Genomic DNA, 11,112 nt, shown 5'->3' on the forward strand with positions numbered 1-11,112 from the left:
AGAATTTTGGGTCAATTTCTGGGTTATCTATTCTATTCCATTGGTCTATATGTCTGTTCTTGTGCCAATACCAGGCAGTTTTGAGAACAGCGGCTTTGTAATACAGCTTTATTATTGAGATCCATCCTACTTTGTTCTTCTTTCTCAGGATTGCTGCAGCTATTCTGGGTCTTTTTAAAATTTATTTCTGATGATTTTTTGGAGAGTTTGTTCTCGGTCTGAGAAATATGCCATTGGTATTTTAATGGGGATTGCATTGAATCTATAGTTTGCTTTGGGTAGTATACACACTTTAATGATGTTGATTCTACCAATCCATGAATACGGTATATTATTCCATCTGTTTATGTCATCCTCTATTTCTTTTTTGAGTGTCCTGTAGTTTTCTGAGTACAGGTCTGTTACCTCCTTAGTTAAGTTTATTCCTAAGTGTCTTAATTTTTTTTGGTGTGATGATAAATGGGATTTCTTTTTTAGCCTCTCTTTCTGTTGTTCACCCTTGGTGTATAAAAATGTCAGAGATTTCTTGGTGTTAACTTTGTATCTTGCTACATTGCCAAATTCATTTATTAAGTCTAATAATTTTTTGATGGAGTCTTTAGGGTTTTCTATGAACAGTATCATGTCATCTGTGAATAATGACAATTTTACTTCTTTTCCAATTTGGATGACTTTTATTTTTTCTCCTTGTCTGGTCACTGTGGTTAGCACTTCCAGTACTATGTTGAACAGGCGTGGTAAAAGCAGGCATCCCTGTCTTGTTCCTGTTCTTTGGGAAAATGGTTTTAGTTTTTGCCCTTTGAGTATGATGTTGGCTGTAGGTTTGTCAAATGAGGCTTTTATTGTGTTGAGGTATGATCCCTCTTTTTCCCACATTGCTCAGCGTTTTTTTTCAGAAAAGGGTGTTGTACCTTGTCATATCCCTTTTCTGCATCAATTGATATGATTATATGATTTTAGTCTCTCAATTTGTTCATGTGATGTATCACATTTAGTGATTTGCAGATATTGTACCAGCCTTGCGTCCCTGGAATAAATCCCACTTGGTCATGTTTTATGATCTTGCTAATGTAACGCTGGATCTGGTTTGCTAGAATTTTGTTGAGAATTTTAGCATCTATTTCATCAGGGATATTGGCCTGTAATTTTCTTCCTTTGTAGTGTCTTTATCTGGGTTTGGGATTAGGGTAATGCTGGCTTCATGGAAAGACCTTGGAAGTGTGCCTTCCTCTTGAATTTTTTAGAATAGTCTGAGAAGGATTGGTTTCAGTTCTTTGAATGTTTGGTAAAACTCCTATGTGAAGCCTTCTGGTCCAGGGATTTTGCTTGCTGTAAGCTTTTTGATTACTATTTCAGCCTCTTCAGGGTTTTTGATTCTTCCTGGTTGAGTTTTGGAAGCTTGTATTTTTCTAGGAATATGTCCATTTCTTCGAGGTTGTCCAGTTTGTAGGAATAGAGTTGTTCGTAGTATTTTTTTTACAATAATTTGTATATCTGTGGTGTCAGTTGTTACTTCACCTTTTTTCATATTCTTTATAGTTGTTACTTCACCTTTTTCATTTTTATTCTTTATGTTTGTGTTCCTTCTTGCTTTTCTGTTTTTTCTTTTTACAGCCGTCCCTTTAGCATTTCTTGCATTGCTGGCTTTGTGGTAATAAACTCTCTTAGCCCTTTTTGTCTGTGAAGCCCCTGATTCCGCCTTCAATTTTTAATGATAGCCTTGCTGGGTATAGTATTTTTGGATTCAGTTCCTCGCTTTGCATCACTTTGTATACTTCATTCCATTCCCTTCTGGCCTGGTGTGTTTCTGTTGAGACATCGGTTGATATTCTAATGGGAGATTCCTTGTAGGTAACTTTCTATCTCTCTCTGGCATCCTTTAAGATTCTTATTTTGTTGTTGATGTTTGCCAATGTAATTATGATGTGTCTTTTTGTTGGTTTTTTTGAATACATCTTTTTTGAGACTCTATGTGCTTCTTGGACTTACGTGGTTATTTTCTTGCCAGCATCAGTAAGTTTCCTGTCATTATTTCTTCAAACAGGTTTTCTATTCCTTTCTCTGATTCCTCTCCTTCTGGTACCCCTATTATTCAGTTGTTGTTTTGTTTCATGTTGTCCCAAAGCTCCCTTAGGCTCTCCTCCTGCTTTTTAAGATTTCTTTCCAGTTGCTGCTGTGTTTGTGTGTTTTTTCCTACCTTGTTTTCTAATTCACTGATGCAGTCCTCAGCATCTTCTAGTCTGCTGTTTAAGCCTTCCATTGTGTTCTTTATTGCAGTTATGTCATTATTTATTTCCCCTTGGTTGCTTTTCATGTTGGTGACATTCTCATTCAGCTGCTTATAATTCTCATTGAGTTGTGTGTATTTTTCATCCAGCTATTTGAGCATCCTTATAACCATTACTCTGAATTCTTTCCCTGACATGTTATTTGCCTCCATTTCATTTAACTCCCTTTCTGGTGATTCCTCTTCTTTCCATTGGAAATTGTTTAATTTTTTGTCTCTCCATTGTTTTCTTAATGTTTCAATTGTTTCTGTGTCTTAGATCCAGCTGCTTTGCTACCCAGGTTCTTATGGGGGTGGTGCTAGTGGTGCAGTCTCTAAGGTCTCCTGGGCTTGGTGATCTAGCAGAGCTTTCCACTTGAGCTATTTGGGTTCTCTTGATGTAGTTGGATCTTGAATGTTAGTTTCTTATTCGTGGATAAAGTCTCTTCACTGGTTAGTAATGTGCCTTACCCCAAGCTTTGTTGTACAAGCTTTTTGGATGTGATCATGGTTCCGGCTCTTGTGGAAATGGTTGTCTTAAGTCTCACTGGGATGTGCTCACTGTGGGTGCCCAGAGTCCATGGCCTGGGAGGAAGGAGTTTTGGGGCCTGAGGCCCAGGTACTGTGACTCTGGCTGGTGTGATATGACTCTTGCTGGATTAGCATCACTCTGTACCTCACTACGAGGGGCTTGTAGCCTGTGGTGGGGTGGGGGGCTGATGTCGTGTAGCCTGTGGTTGAGGCAGAGGGACTCTGGCCAAAGTGATTTCCCTCTCTGAATCAAGAGGGGGTTCAGGATCCAGCAGCTAGGGATGTAGGAATCTCGGAGTCTGTGGCTGAAATAGTGTACCACACATTTTTAATCTACTCTTCTGCTGATGGTCACTTAGGCTGTTTCTAAATATTAGCTATGGTAAAGTGTGCTGCTATGAACATAGGGGTGCATATATCCTTTCTGATTGCTGTTTCTAGTTTTTTGGGATATATTCCTAGAAGTGTGATCACTGGGTCAAATGGTAGTTCCACTTTTAGTTTATTGATATCACTATTTGGCCAGAAGCCTCTTTTATCTGAGTTGGTATAAGGATATGTTACTGACCAGCTGGTACAAAGATGCTTTTATGTAGCGCTCGGCTCCTGTGTGTGCAGTGGCTCCTATGTTTGCTGGACTACTTTGTAAGCTACTTTGAAGAACTGTTTTATCTAATGGCTCCTTGTTAGCAATGGCTACTTGGGCTGCAATATAACTGCTCCTATCATCTTTACCCACTGCCTGGCATCTATGAAGGTCCAGTTCCTAGCAGAGGAGGACCTGTGGCCCCATGCTTGGTGTAGTTGAGTAGGATAAGGAGTAAGGACTCCAAAAATTGGCACAGTGAGCAGGGTTTATGGATAAATGTCCTATCTACCCCATTGGGAGGCATGTGGCCTCTGACCTGACTGTGTTATCCGGTAGTGGTGGTCCTGATGAAATGGGAACTGGACACAGTGATGCCAATGGCAGTGGAGAAGACATTAGGGTCCCTTCTGGCCCAGAGCCCCAAAGAGCAGTAGGGAGCATTATGGCTTGAGGGAGACTGAGCTTCCAAGACCCGGGGAGAGGCGATGGCTGAGCTGAGCTTTGCAACAGCAGCCGTCGCCCGGATGATGCCACAATTATGCAGCTGCCACAGGAACCTGTGGGCTGCTATCTGCATGCAAAGCCACAGCTGCCCTGGTAATCCCTGCAATGGAAGCAAGAGAAGCAGGAGCAGGCAGGCAAAAGATGGCGAGAAGGCCAGGTTCCCAAACTGCCACCATTTTGCAATGCTTATGAATATTTGACTCTCACTGCAGTCCCAGCATTATTTGGATCACTGGCAATATGAAGGTTGGGTGGTGCGAAAAGGGTTGGCGAGATAAGGGGGCAGCGAAGCCTATGACTGGATGTAAGACAATACCTGCTGGCTACAGGGGTGGAGCAGTAATCCCAGAGAGTGCGGAGGAAAGGCACTCCCCCTGAACCAGAGAAGGACTTTGATCTGGACTAAGGGACAGCCAAGGCACCTACCTGGTTGGGGGGCCTGGAGACCACATGTTGAACTCACTTATGTGAACTTCAGTTTTCTCTGTAGTGGCCCAAATAGATGTGTAGGCCCAGTTGCTCATGTAGATGCGTGTAGGAGTTGAGCTGTCCATATGAAGCAGAGTTGAGCTCTCCTGCACCAGAGTGACTCCCCTGCTACACCTTGTGGTGCCGGCTTAGCAGATTACAAAGATCACTTTGCTCTGGCATTGGAGCAATCCCCTACATGATGAACTTGGCTGGTGCCTTCTTCTCCATGGACAGGACTCCAGAGAGTCGGGAACAGTTTGCTTTTAAGTAAGAAGGTCAACAGTGGACTTTGGTTGCCCTCCCTCAGAGATGTTTGTATGGCCCTACCATGTGTCATGGTTTGATAGCACAGGATTTGGCTACTTGGAGCTGCCACAGTATCAATATTTCATTTTGATAGTAATGTTGTACTAACCTGTGGTTCTCTTGAAGAATTTGAATGCAGATGCAGTAGTTTATGACAGACCTGTGTTGGTCTTTTAGGGGGTATTGGCGAGTGTCCAGTCCCCACTTGGCGTATTTGTTATGGCCATGTGTCAGTTGCCATGGAAGGAGGTGACATGGGGTTGAACCCCAGAAGTAGAGGGTACCAAGCTGCCAAAAGGGCAGTCACCCAAGTGGGCAGAGAAGGGTACCCATCAGGTTTTGGTCCCAGTTATGGAAGAAAACTGAGAGCAAATACTCTCTTGTTGAGAGACAGTCAGAAGCCATGTGTGCTGCCTTACAGGCCTGTGTGACCACGCCCATGTCAGGAGTGGCAAAACCCTAACTTTAGCACAGTGGGGGCTATTTGGAACAGAGGGCAGTGGTAAGTACCAGCTGTCTGTTACAGGAATTACAGACCCTGTTGGAAACTGTAATTTATAAGACCTGTCAAGGGATAAAAATCCTATGGAGGAGATACTCCCGAGTCCTTTCCAAGAGGGTATGCCACGCCTCCCAGGGACCTTGTGGTATAAGGACAGGTCTAGTAGGGGGAATCCTGCTACAAGGAGAGCTGTGATTGTCCGTTTACATATTAATGAACTATGTAGTTTGATTAAGTTACTGGGCAAAGTATCCCTTTGGCCATTAGAATAGACAGCTGGGATGTCTTTGTAGTTGCCATGATGCCACAAGCAACAGTGGCTAGTAGGCCATAACCCCATGAGGGGACAAGAAATGGGAACTCCACCTGGGGCTGGACCCACATAGCCTAAAAGATTAGGCTAGACAAGTGTATGCAGAGGTATCCTCAGACACTGCATGTACAAATAAAGCAACAGATGAACTATTGCGACCCAAGGCTTCTCCCTTGGCAGAGGGGAACAGGAAGTGTGGATGTGGCCATGGTCCATTACAGGAGAAGGGCCATTGGTGGCCCTCCTATTGCCTTGAGGAAGCGGGTATGACTATAAGTTACAGTCACACCCCTTGATCCAGCCCTGGCAATATAACTAGTACCCTGCAAGAGATGGTGAAGTACAAGCCATACAAGCCCTTTCCCATGAACCCCTCCAAGATTAGTAGGATAGACTGTCAGGGACATAGCACTGGCATTTGTGAGTTTTACTATTAGGGCCTGACTACTGGTCCTAACATGCTACAGTTTATATTATTATTGTAAGCTCTGTGTTCAAGGAGCTGACAAATAGGCCATGGTATCCTACGAAGACCATCTGGTGTAAGGGGTGGAGTGTGGGAACCTTAATGAAAGTACACCAGGTGTTTGAGGCCAATTTGAGTGCTGGGGCTCTGTCCAGTGTACGCTGGATGCTCAAGGTCAATATGCCACCTGCAGGTGCAAAGGCAAGGACATAACGATTGGACTGTATGCAATGCACAGGCATGCCTTTCTGTAGCTCAAGTATTGATGTCACTATTTGGCAAGAAGCCTATTTTGTCTAAGTTGGTATAAAGATATATTGCTGACCAGCTGGTACGAGGCTACTTTTATGTAGGGTTGGGTTCCTGTGTGTGCAATGGCTCCTATGTTTGCTGGACTACTTTGTAAGCTACTTTGAAGAACTGTTTTATCTGATGGCTCCTTGTTAGCAATGGCTACTTGGGCTGCAATAAAGACTCTCCTATATGCCTATAAACTGCTCATATCATCTTCATCCACTGCCTGGCATCAATGAAGGTCCAGTTCCTAGAAGAGAAGGACCTGTGGCCCCACAGTTGGTGTATTTGAGCAGCATAAAGGAGTAAGAACTCCAACAGAACCCTAGTACACTGCTGTTAGGAATGCAGACTGGTGCAGCCACTGTGGAAAACTGTGTGTAGCTTTCTCAAAAAATTAAAAATTGAACTTATAAATAGAAGTAATCCCACTTATACAAATATATTCTACGAAGCCTGAAACACCAATCAAAAATATCATATGCACCCATATGTTCATAGCAGCACTATTTACAATAGCTAAGGTCTGAAAACAGCCCAAGTGCCCATCAGTAGATGAGTGGATAACAAAGCAGTGGTACATTTACACCATGGAATACTATGCAGCTATAAAATAGAAGGATCTCATACCCTTTGAAACAGCATGGAGGGTCCTGGAGAGTATTATGTTAAGCTAAATAAAGCAGTCAGAGAAAGTTAAGTATCACACTATCTTACTCATTTGTGGGATCTAATGAACAAAATAAGCTAAGGAACAAAATAGATCCAGAGACATGGAAGCATGCAACAGATTGAGGAATCTCAGAGGGAAGGGGTTGGGTGGGATTAGATTAACCGAAGAATTTATATGCATATATACATAACCTATGATGTGGTTACAGCCTGAAGAATGGGTAGAGTGGGGAGGTAGGGGACAATTGGGGCAAAAAGGGACATCTATAAATACTTTAAATACTTTCAACAATAAAGATATAAGTAAATAAATAAATAAATAAATGAATAAATAAATAAATAAAATGGGAGATAACAATAAATAAATAAATACACCTTTGCCTTTTATTATAGGTCTTCTCCACACTGACTAACTTGATCAGACTGTATATACCCTATCCCATCAGTTTGCATTTTGTTATTAGGAACTGATTTTATATTGAACAGATTCATTGAAATGCATCTCCTCCAATTTTGAGAGTCTGTGTTTTGTTTGTGTTTTCACTAGAAAGCATTTACTTGCATTGTTATCTGAGTTACTGTGAAATTCTGTTTCTTTGTCAAACTTTATTAAAATTGCTTCTTTTAGGCTTTGTATAATTTAAATCACAAGAAATGTTAGGTAAGGCATTTTTGTTTAAAAAAATTAGTAAAATGCAATTTAAGTAATTGATTTCAGTACATATTTTAGGAAGTATGAAAGTGAGGATAGTCTGTTTTATGTGACAATAACTCTCCTTCAATTAAACATAGCAATCATTCATTCATTTGTTCATTCAACAAGTACGTATTGAATGTCAAGTACTGACTTAGCCTTGATGATGGAGCAAATACAGGAAATACATCATAGTCCCTACTTTCAAAGTGTTTAGTGAGGGCCATGTATACAAATATATATACAATATATATGTCTACAAATAATTATAATTTAAGAGATATTATGAAAAAATTTTAAAAGACATACTACAGAAAATTCTATACAATTATTTTAAATAAGGTCTACGGGTGTCCAGAAGAAATAATCATACATTACTAGTAAGGAGTTTGGGGACAGATTCACAAAAGAGGTGACATTAGAGCTGTTAGGAATTTCAAAATACTGAAGTGACATTAAGACATTTTTACAGAAGCATCAACAGGAACCACTGCATTGGGATATACTGATACATGATGGTAGAGTATTCCCCCTTATTTGCGGGGGATACATTCCAACATCCAGTGGATGCCTGGAACCATGGATTGTGGGGAATCATGGGACTTGGTTGGAAAGTCTGTAAGGAGGATTCTCTGGAAGGTCAGAGGCCTCTAGGAGATTCTTACTGAAGGCAGTAGACCTTGCCTTGACTTTCCCAAACAAGTCTGAGCCCCTAGGTATTTTACTGGAATCTTTATGTTTAGACTTCAAAATGTTCTTGTTTTAAAGACACTACAGATACATGTGTTTTCTCAAGGATGCTTACCCTGCTGATTGTATCTAGAGGTTAATTTTAGTTCAAGCTGTTGCTATAATAAAAGCCTAATGAGGTAGGCGAATGGGATTGTCTGGTTCCTTTAGCCAGAAAGTCCCTTACCCCTCTCTTTCACAGAAACATGTGTCAGAGTAATCATTCATCTGTCACTCAGGGTCTGCTGGTCAGTCCCAGCAATGGATAATGGATAGTATTGAAACATGTACATATATGATTTTTCCTATACATACATACCCATAATAAAGTTTATTTTATAAATTAGGCACAGTAATAGAGTTACAACAAAAATAATAATAAAATAGAACAATTTAAACAATATGTTGCAATAAAGTTATGTGTGTTCTTTATCTCTCTAAAATTTTCTTACTGTATTATACTCACCTGTTCACTTAAAGGAAGTACTTTATGGCTTCTCTTTAGCATAGCTGAACTGCCAGCAATAGTACTCTTGGACTTTGGGGCCATTATTAAGTTCACTAAAGGTTATTTGAAGCACTATGGAAGTTGTTTGGACAGCTACTTAAGTGACTACTGAGTGGGTATAATATATATTGTAGATACGTTGCACCAAGGGTGATTCATGGCCTGTGTAGGACTGTCTTTTCCGAGGGCCACTTTTTGCTTTTGACTGTTTTTAGTAATTTAAAGTAATGTAGTCCAACCAAAATACACATGGATATGGATATCTGATTTGTGATATTTAAATCTGTTTTTTTTTGTTTGTTTTTGTTTTCATTTCAGGAAGCAGAAGCACAGGCAAAGCAGCAAGCATGAACCTTAAACATTCTGCCCTACACATCCTGGAAAAGGAATCTCCATTATTTTTATAAAAGAGCAGAATTATCTTGGCTTCAAAAGAAATAGGCTGTCTTGAAATAATAGATTCGTTGGTGTTTTTGCATGCAAACAATCAAACTGAATACATAATTAAATGTGAATGTCATGATGAGGAGAATGTGAATGAACATAAAATTTTAAGTAGATGTTATGGAATAGTTTTGTAATCTGCCAAGACATTTTATGTACTTCAATGATTTTAAAAAGCAAACACTTCTGTACTTTGTTGGTATCATTGCAGCTTAAGTATATCTGTAGCTCTACATTGAGGAATTTAAAAAGTAGAGAAAGAATCTGTCTTTTGTTCCCAAATTGCCTCATTAATTTTAGTGTATCTTTTTTAGTGATGTTATTGTGACTAAAAAGTAGTTGCAGGTAATTTTGATGATATGGAAGACATTTTAATTTCCAATGGTAATTATAACATTCCCATTATTTTGTAGTTGAAACCTATTTGTACTGGAGTACAGGTTTTCCAGGCTTCTAAATGTAACCTTTCATTGCATATTTCAGTGATTAGAAGAGATGACCTCCCACAAAATAATGCATTTGTTTGACAGATTTTTTGCTTAACTACACAGCAAAATGATGTAATCATGTTTTGAAGTTGCTTGCTCCAGTGAAATATGCATACGTATGTTATGAAAGTGGGATAAGTACATTTAAAGTGGCATTCTTTTGTAAAGAGCTCAGACTTTTAATTAACTGTTATAAAATAGGTCAACATTAATTGCTTAATTCTGTTTTGGGGAGTCTTTGCTAGCAGTATCTTAGTCGTTTCCTCCTTTTAAAATAAATTGTGATCGCAAATGCTACTATCTCTCAGATATTTGATCTTTGTATTTCATCATGGCCACATAGTTTATGAATACATTAATCCAAGTACAGGGAATATTTTCTATGCCTCTATTCCAGTGAATAGTATAAGTGTCAAATAAAAAGGTCAATTTTAAAATGTTAATTCTAAAGACTTCTAAGATGACAAGAAACATCACGGCCTGAGTCACCGACCCACAAGGAATATACATTGTACTTTAGTTCCACACTATTTTATTAATAAAACACTTTTAAAAATTACTTTTTCATTGTCATTTGAAGTGTTTAAGTCTGTGCTCTTTGCAAAAACCAACATATAATGAAAACATGGCTTTGTTTACTGAGATTCAAACTTGATGTGATGCTTTAAAATAAACTCAATACTGTTAGAAATACAATTGATGAGTTCCTGGAGTTCTAGATAGTTTAATAATGAATTTAGGTGAGTAGTGCAAATTTTTGAGATATAACAACAAAGAAAACATTTTGGATGCAGTTTCTAAATTTCATTTTTAGGGTCCTAAATTTTGCAATACACACTAGAGTAAAAAAAAAATATTCCATTGTTTTGTGTATAAAAATATGCTCTGGAGAACATTAGAGAAAACAGGGTGTTTTGTAATAGATTCTGGAAAATGTTTTTAAAAATTGGTCAATATTTTTTCCTGAGCTTTATTAAATGCTGATGATGCTACTTTTAATAATCTGTGTGGACATTTTCCTTTATTTTAGTATCAAATAAGTTAACACTATCAAAAACAGTCTTCAAAAATAGATGACCTTTTTGAGATGTTTGTATCTACTAGACTGTACCTTACAATTAACAGATATGTGTATTTAAAGTAAAAGGTTGCATTGAGTCTTCCTAAAGTGAAATCTTTCATTTTGTCAGCTGAACACTGCTGGGGTCCAACCCCAGCAGGTCCAGGGGTCCCCAAAGGTGTAGACAGAGTCGGCGAAGAAGGAATGACATGGAGACAGCGTTCAGTTGATCAGCAGCCTTGCCAGGATCTCTAGCCACAATCTCCAGCCAAGTT

General features: G+C 39.3%; 1 protein-coding gene across 1 annotated transcript in view; it reads left to right on the forward strand.

Annotated features, from left to right (window-relative positions):
- LOC102758323 (SH3 domain-binding glutamic acid-rich-like protein) overlaps positions 1 to 10,776 on the forward strand; it is a 31,007-nt gene extending 20,231 nt beyond the window's left edge. Inside the window, exon 4 of the mRNA XM_006774962.2 lies at positions 9,164 to 10,776. Within this exon, the coding sequence (XP_006775025.1) occupies positions 9,164 to 9,196 (33 nt within the window). The 3' untranslated portion in view covers positions 9,197 to 10,776. The remainder of the gene's footprint in view (positions 1 to 9,163) is intronic.
- The last annotated feature ends 336 nt before the right edge of the window (positions 10,777 to 11,112 follow it).

This window comes from Myotis davidii, unplaced genomic scaffold, assembly GCF_000327345.1.
Source record: "Myotis davidii unplaced genomic scaffold, ASM32734v1 scaffold649, whole genome shotgun sequence".
Taxonomy (NCBI): Eukaryota; Metazoa; Chordata; class Mammalia; order Chiroptera; family Vespertilionidae; genus Myotis; species Myotis davidii.